The sequence below is a fragment of the Vulpes vulpes genome, chromosome 5, assembly GCF_048418805.1.
Source record: "Vulpes vulpes isolate BD-2025 chromosome 5, VulVul3, whole genome shotgun sequence".
NCBI classification, from domain to species: Eukaryota; Metazoa; Chordata; class Mammalia; order Carnivora; family Canidae; genus Vulpes; species Vulpes vulpes.
The window spans coordinates 114,499,127-114,521,352 of NC_132784.1; the positions used below are offsets into that span (position 1 = coordinate 114,499,127).

Sequence of the window (22,226 nt, forward strand, 5' to 3'; positions counted from 1 at the left end):
TTTTGGATTATTGCTGCATGACTGACTGTCTCCTGATGTCAGTAGGCATTGCTCCTGTGATGCCAGGAGAAGCCTGTGCCATTTGCATTTTCCAAAGTTGGACAGAGGAATCCAGAGACTGAGCCTGGGAACTCAACCATCACAAACATTTACTCAGTTTGTTAAAAAAGTTGTTGAACTACTTGTACTTCTACTGGCTGCTCCTGAAGACACTAGGCTGCCAGTAGTCAGGCTCTGGGCATCCTGCATCATGGAAGGGGAAAAGCAACACTGTGGAAGGGGAAAACAACTCTTGTGACCACAACACTGAGAGGCACTTAAAAAATATCTAAAGATAAGATGGCTGAGGAATTTTTCTAGGTCAAGATGTGAGGCATTGGGCTGTGCCTCCCATGAGATAAATCTTTTCTAATTGGTGATACACAATGTAGAAATCATCAACTGTCTATTTGTGCATATCTGGATTGATACCTGTATTTGGTAAGTGCCATGACATATTGATTACTGAAGGGTTTTTTTTTAAGATTTTATTTATTTATTAGAGAGAGAGAGAGAGAGTATGAGCACAAATTGGGGAGGGACAGAGAGAGAATCTGAAGCAGACTCCCCACTGGGCACAGAGCTCCATTTGAGGCTCAACCTCATGACCCTGAGATCAGGACATGAGCTGAAAACAAGAGTCAGATGCTTAACTGACGGAGCCACCTAGAAGCCCCTCATTACTGAACGTATTTAAAAACACTCTTCATGATTGTCAGAAGTAACAGATGCTCACTTCTGAATATATTAAATATCTTGGAACATTGATCCAACAAACAAACACAACAGTACAACCTCCTGTACATCCCAGGACTGGAAAAATCCATGGATGAGGGCTGGAAATAACCCCCGTTGTCTTTACAATGAAGGAATTCCAAAGCCAATGTTAAAAAAGAAAAAAAAAGTCATGATATTGAAGGTTTTCACCATGACAGGTGTTTTGGAATAATTTCTGCAGACATATGATGTACGCAGAAAGAAGCCAGATAAACAGAGCATCAAATCCTTACATCACCTGGAAAAGCTGGAAGTACTGTGGAGGTTATTTCACACAAAAGTAGCAAGTGATCTTAGGGAATATTCAAACACAGGAGCCTCGGGGATTTTCTGAATCCGTTGCTCAAAGTTCATCTATTGTTAACCAAATCTGTGCCCTCTCATGACTGACAGACATGACATGTCTCATGACATGTATTAGGGTTTGATGTACATCGAACATATTGCTCACAGGGATGTTATAAAGAAAATGAGAGAACAGATGAGGTATTTTACAAACACGCACCATTGTGGTTACCTGTTGCCGCGACTCCCTTCTCTTCCCTGGGGCCATTCTGGTGGCACAGTGACTGGAGCTTCTTCTACTTTTGCCCTTGAGAACAGATTATCCAATCTAAGGAAGGCAGAAAATCTTGCAAACCGATGCTAACCATTTACCCACCCTTGCTAGGTATAGATAATATGATGAAGTCTAGGCTCAAGTTCCTGAACTTGAATTTGGACTAATTAACTTGCATATATCTAAGGTAGTGACTGGGACAGATAGCGCTAGTTGCTGCTCAATATTCTGTGTTGAGATAGAAATAAGTAACTAAATGGGAACTGGAAAAATACTTAGATGTTTAAAAGTCAAGAAACACACTTCTAAATACATCATGAGTCAAATAAAAACAACTTATGAATACGAGAGAAATTATTTGAATTGGAGAAAATGGAAATACTGCGGGTCAACAAGTTCATGGGATACAGCTTTCCAGTGTTCAGATGGAAATATATGGCCTACAAAATGCATATTTAAAAGGGTCACAGGCTGAAGATTAATAGCATAAGCATTCATCTCAAGAATTTGGGAAGGAAAAAAAAATAATTTGGGAAGAGAGGGGATCCCTGGGTGGCTCAATGGTTTAGTGCCTGCCTTTGGCCCAGGGCGTAATCCTGGAGTCCCCGGATCAAATCCCGCATCGGGCTCGCTGCATGGAGCCTGCTTCTCCTTCTGCTTGTGTCTCTGCTTCTCTCTCTGTGTCTCTCATGAATAAATAAATAAAATCTTAAAAAAAAAAAAAGAATTTGGGAAGGGAATAACTATATGAACACAAAAAAAATTATAAAGAAAATAATGAGTAGGTAAGAGCAGAAATTAATTAGATAAATATACAATACAGTGGCTTAAAAAGTCAAAATTTATATGACTTATATGAATATAAATATATATGTATATATTTATAATTTATATTAAAAAGTCAAATCAATATGATTTATTGATATTAGAAATATATTATTATTCCCTGGTGGGATTGATGAATAAAGGCAGGACATATAAATAGACAATGATGGGGGGCGCCTGGTGGCTCAATGGTTGAGCATCTGCCTTCAGCTCAGGGCATGATCCTGGGGTCCCGGGATCGAATCCCACATCTGGCTCCCTGCATGGAGCCTGCTTCTCCCTCTGCCTGGGTCTCTGCCTCTCTCACTGTGTCTCTCATGAATAAGTAAGTAAAAATATTTTTAAAAAATTAAAAATCGAAAAAAATGAACAATGATGGGAATGAAAATTGGGGCGTTTCTCAGGTCACACCCACATAGAAGATGAAAGAATGTTGTGAGAGACTTCATGAACATAAATTTGAGAACTTGCATGAAGTAGGAAAATTTCTATAGAGCACATATGAAAGCTGACACAGGGAAAACAGATATGTAATTCTCAATAAATTGCATTTTAATTAATATAGTCCACATTATAAACAAACAAACAAACAAAACTCTCTGGGTCCCTTAAGGTTCACTAGTAGATTTTGTCAGACTTTCAAAGTGGAAGTTATGCCAAACTTGCCCCAAACCTCCCATGGGACCGAAAAGGATAATTACTTCCCAACTCATTTTTTGGGCCAGTACGACGTAGACACTAGATCTTGAAATATCACTCAGGAGCACAGGAGCAGAAATCTTAAGTAAAACTCGAGCTGGATTTAGTCCAGAAATGCAAGATTGACACATTCGAAGTCCATCCATATAATTTACCATGTTATCAAAATAAAGGATATTAATTATGTTAATTGTTTTAATTGATGAAGAAAAATTTTTGGATAAAATCTAATATCCATTCAGGGAATGAATAAAACCTTTTAGTATAATAAGAATTAAAAGAAAGTTCCAGGGATACCTGGGGGGCTCAGCGGTTCAGCCACCGCCTCCGGCCCAAGGCGTGACCCTGGGGTCCCAGGATCGAGTCCCATGTTGGGCTCCCTGCAGGGAGCCTGCTTCTCTCTCTGTCTGTGTCTCTGCCTCCCTCTGTCTCTCTCTCTGTCTCATGAACAAATACATAAAATCTTAAAAAAAAAAAAAAAAGAAAGTTCCTTAAACTCCGGAGGCTCTCCAACTTCTTGTGTGTGCCCGGGTCCCGCTGACACAGGTCTACACAGCCTCGAGGATGGACAATCGACTTCTCACTTGGGGTACAACAGGTGAATGCGGACAACGATGCAGTCACATGGACCGGAGCTTCCTGGGGATCTACGGGAGCACCCAGTACAGACCCACGCGAGATGACCAGATGGTTCCTCCGTCCCGGGGCCCTTGTCCACGGACCAGACTGCTCTGCCTCAGTGTCCACATCTCGGAAGAAGCCCAGGAGAGGGGCGCCTGGGGGGCTCATTGGGTGCAGCGCCGCCTTGGGCTCAGGTCATGATCCACAGCCCCATGCAGCCCTGTGTGGGCTCCCCACTCACTGGGGAGTCTGCTTCTCCCCCCTCTGACCCTCCTCCTCGTGCTTCCTCTCAAATAAATAAATAAAATCTAAAACGAAAAAGAAAAGAAAAGAATAAGAAGCACCTCAGGCGGAGCCGTGGGGGTCAGAACAAATCTGAGCTATTGCCTTCAGGACCCCCCCCTCAGAGGACCTGCATGTGTGCTGATGACTCCGTGTGCCTCCCAGCAGGTGGAAAACAACAGAACCATCTGCAGGCCAGAAGCTGGAAAGGGCCCGGCGAGGGGTCCTGGACCCCGAGGGAGCCTCATTGTGAGGGTGACAGGGCCGTGCACCCATGTGCGGCCTGGACCCTGCGAAGCCAGGTGCTCGGGGCACACGTGTGACACGGAAATACCACCTCACCCACCTCCCTCCCCTTCCTGAAACCCTCTGGCCAACTCACCCTCCAGAACTGTGCTCTCGCGATTCCTTTCTTGGCTGATTTCTGGTCTTTTTCCTTCTTTGGAAAGGCCAAGGGTCATTCCCCAACTGAGCCCGTTCATCTTCTCTGTCCCCCTGGATTCCAGTCCACAGGTAGGTCTGTCACATCTATGTCTGCCACGCCTGTGGTTGCTCTTTATTACTTCCACAGTTACAGCCTGGACACAGACCTAAGATCCCAGCTCAGGCTGGACACATGCAGACGTAGCTGGACTTCTCCCGATCCTTGTAGCTTCATCCCATCTTTTGCAAAATACTCTTGTTTGCAGCCCTACTGTTGCGCAGGGAGGAGCGGGGAATTATTCCTCGGGCAGTGCGCCCCCTTCCCAGTATCGCATCGTAAACAGGGGGTCATTCGGTCCAGAGCCACGGCCGAGAAAGAATTCTTGAGGTGTCTTTGGTGCAAAATGGTGGTTTTATGAAAGCCAAGGGACAGGACCTGTGGGCAGAGAGCTGCTGCGGGGGTGGTGAGGGGATGTGGAGGGAGGACATACCTGGGAGTTGGAGGAAGTAAAGACAAAGAGGGGTTTCCAATAGGACTTTCATGTGCTAAAGAATACTTAGCCCTTAGAAACGACAAATACCCACCATTTGCTTCGACATGGATGAACCTGGAGGGTATGATGCTGAGTGAAGTAAGTCAATCGGAGAAGGACAAACATTGTATGGTCTCATTTATTTGGGGAATATAAAAAATAGTGAAAGGGAATAAAGGGGAAAGGAGAAAAAATGAGTGGGAAATATCAGAGAGGGAGACAGAACATGAGAGACTCCTGACTCTGGGAAATGAACTAAGTGTGGTGGAAGGGGAGGTGGGCAGGTGGTGGGGGTGACTGGATGATGGGCACTGAGGGGGGCACTTGGCGGGATGAGCACTGGGTGTTATTCTATATGTTGGTAAATTGAATTTAAATTTAAAAATGTAAAAAAAAAAAAAAAGGCAGCTGGGAGTTTCCTGGAGGGACTCGTACTCCGCCCTCCTCAAGTATGTGTCAGAGGGCTGCAGGTTATAAGGACCTTTAACTGCGTCTACACTTCCTTCTACCTTAGCTTCCTGCATCAACCTGACCTCTGCTTGGACACTGCCAGGGATGGGGACATCACCACCTAGCACGGGAGGTAACTGACCCATCTGTGGCAGCTCCAGGAGGCCGAGAGCCCTGGGAGCTCCCTGGGCCTGCAAGGCAGGCAGGAACCCAGAGCCGTGCGACGAGGAAAACCCCTCATTTTCAGAAGCAGACTCCGATCTGAGCCAGGAATCTGGAGTCTGAAATGACCCCCTTGCCCACCCTTGGTCCCCGGCCTCCCCTGCGCCCCCTCCTAGCCCAGGGCTATTCACAAAGGGACATGAAAAGGGGTGAGCGGGGAAAGACGCCTCCCCTGTTGGATCCCCCTGATGTATGGACAGGAGAGGAAGCACCTCTTCTCACCTGGAAGCAGACAAATAATACAGACGGTCCAGGTTTGATGAGTATTTTCTCAAAAAAATTTAACGATCTGAAACACCAATTAATTCATCTGTAACTTTCTTATTTTCTTGTTCTCCTTCCCCAAAGGGACCTTAAACTTGAATCATCATTATGTCTGTGGACGTAGACACGGAGTGGGAAGACTCGGGCGGTGGAGTCGACGACGTCAGTTTGCTTCCCTCCAGGGCCGTGTCCCCCCAGGCTTGGCCTTTCCGTTGTACCGGGCCGAGCATGGCCCGTGTGGCTTGGCCCAGCCTAGTGGGGGGAAGGTGGGTCACCATGACAATGTGTCCTGAGGGGCCCTGTCCCTGAGGATGAAGGCATAAGAGCCGGCTACTGCTGCCCCTGTCTGCTTCACGGTTCACCTGCTGCACCTCTGTGCCATCACGCCACGGACGGACGACTCAGCTTGAAAAATCATGAAGAATCAGCTTTCTTGAAGAGCCGCTGGGTCTGACTGCACCTGCCCAGAAGGAGAGGAAAGCAGCCCGGGGACAAAGCCCAAAGGCAGGGTGAGTGGGTGGTGAGCGCAGAGGTGAGGCAAGCCAAGAGGTAAGCAAACCTGCCCGAGAAGCTCTCGCCTCACTCAGGTCAGGTGCGAGGGCCTCGCTCACCCACTACGGAGCCCAGAGCGCTCATAATCCTGAAGATCTCTTGAATTTCTCCAGATGTTCAATTGGCTTGACATAAAAAATAAATAAATAAAAAAGAAAAAGCTCAGTGATGCCGACGTCTCATCCTGAGAGCCCAGCTATTTTACTGGCAGTCACATGTGTATGGCCGGGAGCAGATGCTGAGCAGCACATCAGCGGGCTCGCAAGCATGAGGCACGTGCTCAGCTGCACCCGAGCCTGGGCTGGACGTGTGTGTCGGGGAGGACAGGAGACCGCGTGTGGAAGGGCCTGTGCAAGCAGAGGTGGTGGGGGCGCGTGGGGACCTGTCTCAGCACCTCGGGATCCGCACCCGCCCCACCCCGGTGCATGACCCATGTCCTATCTCCCGAGCCAACCTCGTGGTGCCGCAGCCGCAAACCTCTCTGGTTGTGCTCAGTGACAAGCTGAGCATCCGAAAGGGTAGGATCGGGGCTACGCAGACCCAGGCTGTGCCCGGGTGCCGGGCCTTGCAGCGCCCGGGCCCCCCGGCCCTCACCTCCAGCCCTGCTCTCTGCAGAGCATCTGATGCCTTAAATCCACTTCCCGGACCCAGGCTTACGGGCGCTGGCGGGTGCAAAAGGGCTCCTGGTGGGTGCAAAAGGCTCTTGGTGGGTGCAAAAGGGCTCCTGGCGCCTGCAAAAGGGCTCCTGGTGTGTGCAAAAGGGCTCTTGGTGGGTGCAAAAGGCTCTTGGTGGGTGCAAAAGGGCTCCTGGTGCCTGCCAAAGTGCTCCTGGCGGCTGCAAAAGGGCTCCTGGTGGGTGCAAAAGGGCTCTTGGCAGATGTAAAAGAGCTCTTGGCAGATGTAAAAGTGCTCCTGGCGGCTGCAAAAGGGCTCCTGGCAGCTGCAAAAGGGCTCCTGGTGGGTGCAAAAGGGCTCTTGGCAGGTGCAAAAGGGCTCTTGATCGGTGCAAAGGGCTCTTGGAGGGTACAAAGGGCTCTTGGCAGGTGCAAAGGGCTCTTGGCGTGTGCAAAAGGGCTCCTGGAGGGTGCAAAAGGGCTCCTGGCAGGTGCAAAAGGGCTCTTGGCGGGTGCAAAAGAGCTCTTGGCAGATGCAAAAGTGCTCCTGGCGGCTGCAAAAGTGCTCCTGGCGGCTGCAAAAGGGCTCTTGGCAGGTGCAAAAGAGCTCTTGGCAGATGCAAAAGTGCTCCTGGCGGCTGCAAAAGTGCTCCTGGAGGCTGCAAAAGGGCTCCTGGTGGGTGCACAAGGCTCTTGGTGGGTGCAAAAGGGCTCCTGGCACCTGCAAAAGGGCTCCTGGTGGGTGCAAAAGGGCTCTTGGCAGGTGCAAAAGGGCTTGGATCAGTGCAAAGGGCTCTTGGAAGGTGCAAAGGGCTCTTGGAGGGTGCAAAGGGCTCTTGGTGGCTGCAAAAGGGCTCTTGGTGGGTGCAAAGGGCTCTTGGCAGGTGCAAAAGGGCTCCTGGTGGATGCAAAAGTGTTCCTGGCGGGTGCAAAAGGGTTCCTGGTGGGTGCAAAAGGGCTGCTGGTGGGTGCAAAAGGGCTCTTGGTGGGTGCAAAAGGGGTCCTGGGGGGTGCAAAAGAGGTCCTGGCGGGTGCAAAAGGGCTCTTGGTGGGTGCAAAGGGCTCTCAGAGATGCAGGGATGGGGCACCCCAGGGAATCATTTGCTGGGCTGCAAATGTCTGATCAGCTCTTCTTAGAACTGATCCGCTAGACGAAGTATCCCTTCTCCTTCCCCCTTTGCTTTTCAAAACCTGTTGTCCCTCGGGCAAGGGAAGGCACAACCGACCCAGTGTGCGCAAGGGACGCGGGGGGACGTCGGTGCGGTGCCAGCTGGGCGCTGGGGGACAGAAGGACCAATGCCGGCAGCCCGTCCTTTCTCAAGTCTGCCGTTTCCAGTCTATTTCTTTCAACACAATTGAAGGGAAGCTGATGGAGTTGTCAGCTAATAGATCAATAAAAGCCATTTTCATGATAGATGACTCTGCAATTTCTGGCACATAACTAATAGAAAGTTCAAATAATTTAGTGTTATTACTATAACAAAACGACTTCCATTCCCCGAGCTGTGGTGTATCAATGTCATTTATTTCCGCGAACTGCTTTCCTCAGTGTTTATATCTCCAAAATGAAAAATAAGAATGGAATGGATTGGGAAACTGCTCTCATTCTGATGATAAGTCGTCTTCACGGATGCGCACGAGAACTGAGAAAAAGTGCAGTCCGCGTTATTATAAAATGATACGCCAGTAAAAAAAAAAAAAACATTTTTGAAGTATGTCATATATTTTTATTGTTTTGGTGAAATGTATGCTGATTACAGAATAAAAGCTAATAGTAAATCTTTTCAAAACATTTATAGCCTCCGGAGTACAAGAAACAAACAAACCAACAACATGCAGATGGATATAGAGAAATCGACAAAAGGCTTGTAATTATAAAAATATATTACAATATCCTGAATTATGAGTTCAGTGAGAAAAATAATGTAAAATTTCTTAAAATGACTCATGCACTCATGTAATTTTTGAAACAAGTATTCGTGGCACCAATGTTAAGATTTCACTGACCAAAAAAAAAAAAAATTTAAAGAAAAAAGGATTTCACTGACCGATAAAGGACCAACATAATAATTTCACTTAAAAATAAATAAATACAAATAAAAATTAAAAAATAATAATTTCACTTAAAATATGATTACTCACATGTGGTGGACATTAGGTTTTGTGCAATTATTTAAATGTATGACCAAAAAAAATTGATGTCTAGTTCACAATATGCAAGCTGATATATTATCATCTTATTTTGTGTTTGTGATTGGGAATGGGTTTGTTGTGGTTGTTTTTGTCTTAATTTTTTTTTTCAACCTGAATAGAGTTGAGCCACAGGGTTGCATGAGTTCTGGGTGCACAACACCCTGATTCAGCTTCTCTACAGGTCGTGCCGGGCCACCCCGAATGCACCTGCCATCTGTCACCACACAGCCATTACGATGGTGTATTGTTTTTTCATGTTTGCATAAAGAAAAACAAATGTTAAGTTTCGCCAAAAATGAGAAAGCTTGATGATACGTGGCACGTGACCCGATCTCAAGTCAGATGTCCGTGTTTGTCAGGGGCCCCTCGCTGGCAGTAGTGAGAGGAGGAGGCTGGCCAGGCTCAGAAGGGAGGTCGGGAGGCGTGCGATGCTCTCTTCCAAGCTGGTGCCTCAATGGCGTATCAGCTTTCTGTTACCGTTGCACACAAATTCCACACACTTGGTGGCACAGCAGTTGAGATCTACTCTGTCTGTGGGTTCTGGAGGGCAGCAGTGTGGAATCAACGTGAAGACGTCGCCAGGCTGCACGTCCTCTGGAGGCTCCTGGGGAGAACCCGCTCCTCGTCTCTGGGGGCTGCGGGCTTTCTTCAGATTAGAGTCACACCACTTCCAGTCCTCAAGGCCGGCGTCTTCCAACCTCTGTGCCACCTCCATGGGGCCTTCTTCTCTGTGTGTCTACTTCACGTTGCTCTCTGCCTCTTTCTTGTAAGGAAATTACAAGCAATCACACTTAAGGTCCAACTGAATAACACAGGATAGACTACCATCTCCATAGCCTTAACTTAATCACACCCGCAAAGACTTTGTCAGACGATGTAAAGTGTACAGGTTCTGGAGATCAGGGTGTGGGCGCGTTTAGGGGTCCATGTTTCAACCTACAGCACCAACCCTGGCATGAGACAATCCTGGCACAGAAAATGTGCTCCAAAACAGCTATAAAATGAATGGGAAAATAATTCTTTTTTTTTTTTTTTTTGGAGCAGGACTCTTTTAGCCCTCACACATCCTGCCTCTCTCAAAATAATTAATTAATCGATTAATTCATTTAAAAATAGGGCACCTGGGTGACTCAGTAGGTTGAACATCTGACTCTTGATTTCAGTTCAGTTCATGATCTCAGCGTTGTGAGATCAGCCCCACACTGGGGCTCCAAACTGAGTGTGGGGCCTGCTTAGGATTCTCTCTCTCTCTCTCTTCCTCTCCCCTACTCCCCTACTTGCACTCTCCCTCACTCGTTCTAAAAATAATAATAATTTTTTTTAAAATAACTTTTTTAGCTCATCTGTACTGAATTATCTCTCCAACTGTGAGTGGATATTTCCCAAACCAACCCTTCTTTATCCCATGCTCCTAGCCTACAGCTCAGTTATGTCTTTGAGCTACTACTTCCCCGTTCCCTGGAGAGAAAAGCCCTCAGGCTCCAGCTTGCTATCCCTCATTCTTTTATTCATTCACTCAACAAATATTGAATCCAGGTACTATGGGGTTACGGCTTTGCAGGAAATGAAGGAAGAGCATGTTATGGTTAAGAAAACAAGAACTGAAATATTAAGACCTGTTCTGAAGTCACCCAGCAAGCACTTACCAAATGTCCACTGTAGTTAAGATCACTAAATCGTTGAGCACAATCCTCAAGTCTCTTCCCTTGAGGTGGGAGATGAAACGGCAAAGTGAAGGAGCTAAATGATGTACTAATAATCAATAGCATACTATGGAGCATCTTCAGAGGGTTGTAACCTGGGGTTGTGGGGAGGTTAGCAGTTTGGACCCCCTGTCTCTCAGCATCTTGTTCTTCCTTTCCTTTCAGGTAGGCAGGTGGACGGAGATGATGGGAAATTTGAGTGGAGGCCACATAGCAGAGTTTATTTTGGTGGGCTTCCCAACCTCTCCACCCCTCCAGTTACTTCTCTTTGTCCTCTTCTTTGCAATTTACCTGTTGACACTGTTGGAGAATGCGCTCATCGTTTCTACAATCTGGCTCACTCCAAGCCTTCACCGCCCGATGTACTTTTTCCTTGGCCATCTGTCCTTCCTGGAGCTGTGGTACATCAATGTCACAGTTCCTCGTCTTTTGGGAGCATTTCTTACCCAGGACCGTAGAGTCTCCTATGTAGGCTGCATGACCCAGCTCTACTTCTTCATTGCCCTAGCCTGCACCGAATGTGTCCTGCTGGCAGTCATGGCCTATGACCGCTACCTGGCCATCTGTGAGCCCCTCCGTTATCCTAGTCTCATGCCGTCCAGCCTGGCCATTCGCCTTGCTGCTTCCTCTTGGGGTGGTGGCTTCTTCAGCTCCATGATGAAGCTTCTTTTCATTTCCCGACTGTCCTACTGTGGGCCCAACATCATCAACCATTTTTTCTGTGATATCTCCCCGCTACTCAACCTTACCTGCTCTGACAAGGAGCAAGCAGAACTAGTAGACTTCCTGTTGGCCCTGGTGATGATCCTGCTTCCTCTACTGGCTGTGGCTTCATCATATGCTGCCATCATTGCCACCATCCTGAGGATCCCTACTGCCCAGGGACGTCACAAAGCCTTTTCCACCTGTACCTCTCACCTGGCAGTGGTTGTCATCTATTACTCCTCCACCCTCTTCACCTACGCAAGGCCCCGGGCCATGTACACCTTCAACCACAACAAGATCATTTCTGTGCTCTATACGGTCATTGTACCATTCCTCAATCCAGCCATCTACTGCCTGAGGAACAAGGAGGTGAAGGATGCTCTCAGGAAGTTGGTTCTGGGCAGATGCCACTATCCTAGTGATGTCCCAGACTGATGTACAGCAGAACCTAGCAGGGTTCAGGGTCTTAAGGAAGGAACAGGGTCCTAATAGTGCCACCTCGAGGAATCATAAAATAGGCTCAGAGAGAACACTGATCAATTAGTATGCAGTTTTGTTAGATAGTATCTGGGAATCTCCTGATACAAAAGTTTACGAATCATTAGTCTTGTACAGGGTTTCCAACTATGGTTGAATTAGCTGCATAAGACTCTCCTGGGGGTTTAGTAAGACACAAATTCAACCCCCCACCCTGCTGCCCTCAAATTGTAGAGAGTCTGGTAGAGAACCTCTAGGTTGCAACTCCACCATGTACAATTCCAACGTCTTAGCAACTCTCGTTTCATAGCCCGTTTGAAATTCCCTACTCTAGACCAACTTCTTATTTCATAAATGAGAAAATATAAGAAAGGGGATTTACTGGTCGATATGTCAAAGTGATATAGGCTTTATTGCAGCAGTTTTCAAGGTCCAAATTCTCAAATCCCATTTCCATGAGAAATCACAGAAGCACAATTATTATACCCCAAGAACTGAAACTCATGTCACCTAATCGATATTCTGTACAAGTCTCACACCCACTGCAAGTCAAGGAGGAAGAAGATGTAGTGTTGATATTCAACGGTGTGTCTACCAATGAACATGGATAAATATCCATCTGCATCTTCCTTCTTTGACTCCCAGTGGGACACCAAGCTGGTTGACCTAATAATGAGTGTTGATTCAGTAGTAGGTAAAATGCAGTAGAAAGCTTTTATGTAGGTTGGTCTCAGAATCTTCTCCAGCAATATGGGCAGCTTTTGCCTTAATTAGTTGGGACCTGGATTATAGCATTTGCTAAATATTTTAAGTTTTTCTCCTGGGGCAAAATAACAGAAAATGTCTTAATAAGAGACAGAATGAAGGAGTGAGGGGCGGGATGCAGATATCCATCTGTAGAGTGAGTGACATGCCTCAAACTCAAAGCCTGAATTATAGGCATTCTTCCAAGTCCCTTTGATTTTTGGAAACTTGCTTGAATTGCTTACAGAGATTTTCACATCCTGACTCAGAGTTACATTCTGTACATTTGAACCATAGCCAATGTTTCTTTAGTTGTGGGATATGTAGAAGAGTAAAAAAAATAGCAATATTGAACAAATATTCATAAATACAAATTGTCCTAATTGATGCTCTGCTCATTCTGCACTAGGCTTGGGGGGAGAAAAAGATGATTGTTTATTAAAGAATCTACTTGCTCAACAATCATTTTAGGTTTTCCAGAATCTAAAATGAAATAACAACAACAGAAACAAAGAAATCTGACACTTTTAAAAGTGTAAGTTGCTTTATTTCCATGAAATTTCTAAATAGCCTTTTAAAGAATCATCTCTGGGATTGGCTCCGTGTACCTTCCCCTCATTATGTTCTCTTTTCCTTTCATAGAGTTATGGAAGGCACGGCGTTTTATGGAAGAATTCTGCTCCTAAAACCAAGAAATGTCGCTTTGATCCTAGTTTTACTTCTGATAAGTCCCTGTTACAATCAAAATATTATCACCTACCTCATACGCTTGCTGCAAATATCAAATAATGTATGTGGGAGTGAAGTGTTAAAAATCTCTTCTCTCTGTAGGTAAATTTCACCTTGAATTAGCTTTCTTTTCTTCCCCCAGCTTTATCGAAACACAGCTGACAAATAAAATTGAAAGCGTATAATGCGACGACTTGACATTCATACACACTGCGAAAAAATTCACCTTCCATTACCTTTCTAGCTCAGGGCCCTTGGAAGCCTGGTAAATGCTACTAAGCAGCATTGTCTAGGGTACAAATGAGCCCCGATGAGTAAAAGTCCTCTGGACTGGGAAAATAATGACAGTATTAAAAGCTTCTGGGGTCAGTCACAGCTTCAGGCTACTTTTGAGACTTGGGGTGCCTTTCGTTGGGAGCCCTGGACACCGGGGACATCACAGAACTGTTAGGAGAGACGACGGCTCTTTGGGCCTTGAGGGCTCTAAGTCAAGGTGGATCAGGTGTCCCTGTGTGAGAACCTCATGGCCTCACCCCTGCCCTGTGACTTTGAATTCCAGAGACTACTTCCCGAGTCGGATTCCAGCACTCCTTCCCCGGAAAAGAAATCCCGGGTGTCGCCCTGCCTGCCTGCTGTGTCACTGTCCTGTTTTATTTTAAGGGAAGCTGATGCCGAGAGAGCGTGCGTGCAAGTGGGCAGAGGGGCCGGGGGAGAGGGAGAGGGAATCTTGCTGAACCCAGAGCCCGAGGCGGGGCTTGATCCCAAGGCCCCGAGATCATGACCTGAGATGAAATCAAGAGTTGGACACTTAACTGACAGAGCCACCCAGGAGCCCCTCAAGTATTTTTTTTTAATTAAATGATAAAAATTAATTCTCATTTGTTGGAGTCACTGTAATGTGTGCTTTCTTTTATTTTCACCCTAATATACCAGATATAACATATTCATCTAATTTTTGCCTTGTGTTCTTTTAGAATTTTTCAATTGATTTTTTGTTTTAGGGTTTTTTAAAAAAATTCAAATGAAATGTATTTTTCTAAGTTGCCAGATTAAGCTCATGATGTCTCCCCCCACACCTCCTCTCTCATCATTCCATGAAACGTGAGATTTACTGTCTCTTCAAAGTTGTAATTCACAGGTTAGCCTGAGAGAGGTTGGCCATTTCCCCGACGCTACACCCACAGTCCCAGGCGCTACTACAAGTCAGTTTTATATTCTTTTATTTTACCACACTTTATTTTATTTCATTTTGTTTTCTTTCTTTCTTTTTTTTTATAATAAATTTATTTTTTATTGGTGTTCACTTTGCCTGCAAATGACGTATCAGAGAAAGAGCTAGTTTCCAAGATCTATTTCTTTCTCTTTAGGTTATGAACGTGCTCACTGGAGCCGACTTTCCACGGGAGAGGGATAACAGAAACGGAACAAGGGAGGGCGTTGTGTTCATTATGAATCTTTAAATAAATGTAATTTATTTTACAACAGGGGCACTATTCATCACAATTAACTAAAAATGCTCATACACTTAAGAAGAAACCATAAGCTGCGTGATTTTTCATTCTTAAAACAATGCATAGAAAACACAAAATGTGGTTATTTGCCTCAAAATTTTTATAATGAGAGGAAATAGAAAACATACGATTTTCAGAAAAGATGATAAAATGCAAGGAAAAATATGGATTTTTCCAGTAAACTTCAACTTTTACATTTAAAAATCCCTCTATTTCTCCTTTCCAAAGCTAAATGCCTTATTGATCCTGAATATGCTTCCAGAGTCAGACATATCACAATATATAACCTCTGTGCTTTTTCTTGCTCAACTGAAAGCTTAGTCTCTATATTTTTAAATATGATAATTAACTTTTTTCTTCTGTGACAAGAAACAATAAAGAGCTACTTAGAATTCCTTTTTTGCCTTAAGCACTCAGAGTTCTAACTGCAGCTTTTTTCTTTGTACCAACGAATGACTGTAAACAGTCATAACAAGAAAAGATGCTATTTTGTTTTATTAACTTTTGGGTTAATGTTAGCACTGCCTTTTAAAGATGAGGAACGTGGTGCTTGGAGAGGCTTGGGAATTTGCCTCACAGAGCTAACAGAGAGCAATGAAAACTCATGTTTTTCTTTTTTTATTGACTACATTTGATTTGACATGACATTGTGTGGATTTAAGTGTGTACAACGTGTTAAAATTTGATAATGTTTACATATTGTAATATGATTGTCTTCGTAGCTATATTCATCACATTACATAATTATAGTCCCACATTGTTGTCTATACTTATACTGTGCATTGAAAACTATGGCTTGTTTGCTCTCCGTTCAAGCGTGTACCCTAAACACTGTGAGTCTTACTACCTCCACACCCCCGCTCCCCGGTAATCGCATCCTGACATCTGTTTTGTATGAGTTTGACTTTTTCTTTCAAGGTTCCACACGTTAGCGATACCGTTTAGTACTTGTCTTTATCTGACTTAACTCACTGAGCATAATGTTCTCAAGGTTCATCCGTGTTGTCTCAAAAGGCAGGATTCTCTCCTTTCTCATGGCCAAATTCTCATGGCACGTCTTTTTTCATCTATTCATCCACTGATGGGCATTTAGGTTGATTTCTTGGCTACGCGTCTTGGCTACTGTGAATAATGCTGTAATAATGAACGTGGGGATGCGTATGTCTCTTTGAAATGTGTACGTGTCCCTTTAGCTATTGAGTTCCTGATGCATGAGAGTCGCGTAGGTGTGTAGAGCTGATACTCGTGTGCATAACACCTAAGGTGTTTGGAGTTTGTATGTGTGTGTGTGTATACTTGGGCCCCCAAATAAGAGTCCATGGATGCCATTCTGACTTTCTGCTGAATGACTTTGGTTATAGCGCTATCTGCTAGTATAAGAATGTGTAAGTATAAAGGATCCTGTTACTTGTGAGTCCATTCTCCGGAAAGAGAATACACGTGCACACACATGCACACACATGCACACACAGGCTTCCCCTTACCTTCCTCTGCCCCAGAGTCTGGCGGGGAGGAAGGCCATGTGCGTCAAGCCTAAGATCTCTCTTGAGCCATTTAGCTTGCCAACTCTTCCCTTAGTATTCCACCCAGGTCCCCTCGGGGAGGCGAGGCGAAAGGCCAAATACTTTCCTGAGGGCTATGTCTGCAGAGAGGTCCCCTGTGGGTGGGAGGGGGTTGGTGTGTGCTCCTCCAGTAGCTTGGAGGCAGGCAGAGCACAAATAGCTCATTCTGTGCCTTCTTCAAGCTGAGCAGAGACACAACCAGCACCTCTTGAGCTTGGGGATATTGTCTTCTTCCTCTTGGTCCTACATGGTCTCTCCTCTTTTCTCAGTCCAAAGTGGCCATGCCTGACGAGGCTGGGAGAAGAGCCCTAAGTTACATCCCTGGGAAAATGGTGGGTTGAAAAAAGACTCTCAGGTATTTCCAGGGGATGACAGACAATCATTTTTATGTCAATCACTGATTCTCAGGAGCTTTCGTTTTATTGATATTTAAAACTAGTTGTCTTCTTTGAGCTTATCGCGGGACGTAGCTACAGGGTATAGCTGGGGAATGAACTTAGTACACATCTGCATTCATTCCACTTCAACAATATCTGTCTATCGCCTGTGTATACTAAGCCACAGGAAGAGGTATTGTGTAATAGAGGTTGTCGTGTCATTTTAAGACTCTACTGTAATAACCCACGCTAGATAAAATAAGCCTGAGTCTGAACAGTTGTCCAGGGATGTGTGCTCCTGAAGATACCTCCCTTTAATGCATCAGCCTACCTGTATGCCTTGCAAAGTGCAGAGTTCACGTGTACTGTGACCTAGGGAACAGACAGAGAGAAAATAGAATGATAATGAGAGAACATGAAAAAGTATGTGTGTTGTGGAGGGGTGGGGAGTGGAAGACAGGTATGTGAGTATGTGTGTGTGTTTCTCCATTAAATGAGGACAGGGTCTGGCAAAGGTGATGGTGCCTGCAGGTTTGGTGACTTACAACTCCTTAGAAGATTTCACTTCTCTTCATGCGTGGTTCCATAAGAGGAAGTTGGTGACAGTCATCTCCGGGTTAACTGGGCACCATGATGTTTGTCCTGGCTAATGCCCTATGGTGCGGATCACGTGCGGATCAATGCTCCTTCAGATACTGTACAGTGATATGCAAACGTGAGGCCTCAACTGGCTGTGAAAATGCTGCCATAGAGTCAGCACATTATCCTCAGGGATGCACCTGCTGCCTAACTTCTGCTGGAGCAAAGGCTGTAACTCTCTGAGCCTTGCTCTCTTCCTCCTCTATCTGTCAGACAGACCCAATAAAGGACCTTGGAAGCCACAAGATGGGAGACTAAGATGACCTAGTTCTGGAGATTTGAGGCCTAGACCCCTCACTACATTTACATTGCGTGGGACTATTGGCAAAGCATACTACATATTCACCTCTATATGTCTACGTATATATACATACACATATATACGTGTTATGTATATGGAGGGTTTCGAGGCTCAAATATGATCATACTGTACCTCAAATTCTTTCCCTCTTTTGTTTGACTTTTCCTCTTTTTTAAAGATTTTATTTATTTACTCATGAGAGACAGAGAGAGAGAGAGAGAGACAGAGAGAGAGAAACTGAGGGAGAAGCAGGCTCCATGCAGGGAGCCCGACGCGCGACTCGATCCCGGGTCTCCAGGATCACACCCCCGGCAGAAGGCAGCGCTAAACTGCTGAGCCACCGGGGCTGCCCTGACTTTTCCTCTTTTATTGGACTTAATTTGACCTTTCCTCTTTTATTTGACTGTTGGAAAACAAAGCTAATTCATGCTTAAATGATAAAACTTGCTCGGTCCAATGGTTTTGATATGATTCGATATACTTCCTCTTTTCCCTTTTCCCCCTATCCTCATCTTGTGCTCATGTACCCAGCAGTACTGCCTCTGGACACTTACATTCCTGTGGGGAGTACAAGAAGGAGATCACAGCAGCTGTAAGAACATCCCCCGCTCACTGTATGTGCTAATTCTTAGTCTTAAATTCCATGCGCTGCCTTCATTTCCAGCTTCAGGTCTGAGGCATCTCCTCTGAGAATGACAGTGCCTGTTGCTAAAGTCCTGACAATAGTACATTGCATTGTCCCATTTGCAGGGGACACTGGGATGGGTTCCAGGGAGACAGGACTTCTGGGTATAATGCCCTCCCTACCCTTAGCTGGAATATAAAAATGCAAGTGGGAAGGAGCCCAGGGACATGGTTCTGGAGACCGGTGTCCTATTATGGTGAATCAAAGACGTGCCTCCCAAACAGAAATGTCGCCCCCCTGTCCCCCACCCCCAGTAGCTGGAAACAGGTTGATTCCAAGTGTTTATTTTCCAGGACAGAGGTGTGCTGAGGAAAAGCCTGGCTGGAGGGTGGGCCTCAACTATTCATTAATAGGCTTCAGGCTGGTTGGACTCTCGGACTCAGAGAAGACAAGAAAATAGCTGAGAGAAGCTCGGGGTTCACAGACCTTGCCTTGTTTGTGAGCTCCACCATCCCCACTCTGCCTCGTGAATGCTAGGCCATGGCAAGCAGGGGCCATTCTGGGGTGTGTGTGGGGGGGTGTGAATTAAAGGCTGAGTTCCAACAGAAAACAAATTAGTTGAATTTGCACTATTAGACATTGTGTGGTTTTGGTTTATCCATGTCTGTTTTCCTCTCGAACATGGATAACTACTAGGTGACCGTTATGCCTTTCTGTAGGGTCCTAGTGCGAGGTGTCCGTAGCAAGAGGCCAGAGCATGGCATGGGAAGCCATTGTCCAGGTCAGGAAAAACAGACCGCTTTCCCCGGTGTGCCCCACGTGTCCTGCACACAGCAGGGTTGTTGGGAAACAGAGAACAAGAGAGGCCAGTTCTGGAGAAGTGTGGGAGGGGGGAATCAGGCCAGAGGACCCAGGGAGAGTCTGGGGAGGGTGAAACATGCAGCATGGGAGGTGCAGGGTGATGCTCAGCTGGCCTGGAAGGAGACTGTACCCTGGGGCGGGGGGCGAGGGGAATGCAGGACTGAATGCACTGAACGCGTAAGGCACTGGAGTTCTCCGTTTTTTTCTGATACTATTTTCAAGCAACTTGTGTGTCCTTTAATCTAATACCCCTGGGAAGGACCTACAGTCCCCTCCCTTCTCATTAACCATGGCTGTGGTTTCCACCACGTAGACCTGCGTTGGTTTTTTTGTTTTTCTGGGTTTTGTTTTGTTTTGTTTTGTTTTTGGGGGGAGCAGACTGTTGGGAGAATTAGCCGGGTATCCTGGAAAGGCCACAGCAAATGTCTACAGGATTTTATTTATTTATTTATTTATTTATTTATTTATTTATTTATTTTAATAATAAATTCATTTTTTATTGGTGTTCAATTTGCTGACATACAGAATAATACCCGGTGCTCATCCCGTCAAGTGCCCTCCTCAGTGCCCGTCACCCATTCACCCCCACCCCCCCCTCCTCCCCTTCCACCACCCCTAGTTCGTTTTCCAGAGTTAGGAGTCTTTATGTTCTGTCTCCCTTTCTGATATTTCCTACCCATTTCTTCTCCCTTCCCTTATATTCCCTTTCACTATTATTTAAACTCGAAAGCTCATTTGATGTTTACAGATGTAATGAAATTATATTATACCCACCTTGAAAATAGAAGAACTAGTATTCTGAAAATGAAATTATATGCTCATTTTGTTGGAATGAGACCAAGGTGTGATTTGATGTGTTTTTTTTCCAAACTCCTAATCAAGACTCCATACAATGGATTGGATCAAAGAAAACATTACCTTTTAAGTTATCTGTTTGGTTTTGCTTTCCAAGAACCTGGTGAATATTCATATCAAATGTGCTATGAACCCTGTGTGTTTGCTCAAATATTGTCTCATTCAAGCTTTCTGATCTTATTACATAGGAAAAAAAAAAAAAGAAACAAAGCAAAATAGCAGAATTCTTTCCTTAAAGGTAAGTGGGCTTATAAGACTTCTCCAGAATCATACAGATTATCCCTGGGGGATGGACACCTGAATCGCCTGCCTCCTTTCCCTATGTAGTAGATTGGGTTTCTTGCTTATAGCGAAAGGGTGGTTTGAAGGCCATCCTCCTATGCCCGACAGAGATGTTCTAGAAAGGCACAGAACTAACTGGGAGTCACAAGTTTCCAATTTCACTTCTGTAGGACCTTGAATGTGTTCTCTCTCTCTTGGCTTAATTTGAAAAAAAAAAAAAACAAAATTAAAATATAACCTCCCTAAAGTACATTTTTTGCTCAAAAGCTATGGTTCTGATCACCAACGAAGGAAGTAAGGTCAAAAGGCAGGAGAACTTCTATTGTGCTGAGTTTTCTGGGCACGTGCTCTATCGATGTCAGTAACCACGGGCTGGTGCTCAGGCCCTGGACAAAACTGATTTTGTCTGTGCCCACAGCCAGTGACGATCACCAAGGTTCTGGAAGTGGATAACGATACAGCGACCATCCGTTTCATTCTCCTGGGATTTCCAACACGGCCAGCCTTCCAGCTGTTCCTCTTTTTTGTGTTCCTGGCAGCTTACCTGCTGACCCTGCTGGAGAACGCTCTCATCATCCTGGCCATTCGCAGTGATGGACAGTTGCACAAACCCATGTACTTCTTCCTGAGCAATCTCTCCTTCCTGGAGATGTGGTATGTCACGGTCATCAGCCCCAAAATGCTGGTCGACTTCCTCAGCCATGACAAGACCATCTCTTTCAATGGCTGCATGACTCAACTGTACTTCTTTGTGACCTTTGTCTGCACGGAGTACATCCTCCTTGCTGTTATGGCCTTTGACCGCCATGTAGCCATTTGTAATCCTCTACGCTATCCAGTCATCATGACCAACCAGCTGTGTGGTACATTGGCTGCGGGATGCTGGCTCTGTGGGCTCGTGACTGCCATGATTAAGATGGTTTTCATAGCCCGACTCCACTACTGTGGCACCCCCCACATCAATCACTACTTTTGTGATATTTCTCCGCTCCTCAATGTCTCCTGTGAGGACTCCTCACAGGCTGAGCTAGTGGACTTCTTCTTGGCCCTCATGGTCATTGCCGTCCCCCTTTGTGTAGTGGTGGCATCTTACGCCACCATTCTCAGCGCCATCCTCAGGATCCATTCTACACAGGGCCGCCAAAAGGCGTTTTCCACCTGTGCCTCTCACCTGACGGTTGTAATCCTCTTCTACTCTACAACCCTTTTCACCTATGCCCGCCCCAAGCTCATGTACGCCTATAACTCCAACAAAGCGGTGTCTGTGCTCTACACTGTCATCGTCCCCCTGCTCAACCCCATTATCTACTGTCTGAGGAACCGTGAAGTAAAGGCAGCCCTCAAGAAGACCATACTTTGCAAAGGAGGTGGGCCCGGGGAAGACGTGGCTTTGAGGAATTAAAAACTTTATAGAGTCCCTTCAGGCCTGGGTGCGGAGATGACTCTATGCCCCACAGTCCACACTCAGCCCTTTGCTTATCTATCGGCCTCCAGTACCGATCCCCTGTGTGTGCATGCATGCATGAACGCAGCTATAGAACCATATCCCCAAGAGGCAGCCTCTTCTAGCTCAGCAGATAAGTTCTAAACATTTTCCAAAAATTATTTGAAATGAGGACAGATTTTTTTTCTTCCACTAAAATACAAAGTCCATGAGAGCACAGATTTGTGTCTGTTTTACCAACGTGTCATCTGTGCATTCAGCTGTGTCTGTCACACAGTAGGTGCTTAATACACATTTGTTGAAAGGATGGTTGACTAAATACACGTTTTGAACACAGAAGATGAAGATGGCAATTGTG

General features: G+C 45.6%; 2 protein-coding genes across 2 annotated transcripts; both read left to right on the forward strand.

Annotated features, from left to right (window-relative positions):
* Positions 1-10,939: 10,939 nt before the first annotated feature.
* On the forward strand, positions 10,940-11,896 carry OR6P1 (olfactory receptor family 6 subfamily P member 1). Its single transcript, XM_025986269.2, has one exon. The coding sequence runs from the start codon at positions 10,940-10,942 to the stop codon at positions 11,894-11,896; it is 957 nt and encodes a 318-aa protein (XP_025842054.2).
* Positions 11,897-16,765: 4,869 nt separating this feature from the next.
* Positions 16,766-21,826, forward strand: LOC112910115 (olfactory receptor 6Y1). Its single transcript, XM_072760172.1, has 2 exons — positions 16,766-16,816; positions 20,843-21,826. The coding sequence occupies exons 1-2, from the start codon at positions 16,766-16,768 to the stop codon at positions 21,824-21,826; spliced, it is 1,035 nt and encodes a 344-aa protein (XP_072616273.1).
* Positions 21,827-22,226: the final 400 nt, after the last annotated feature.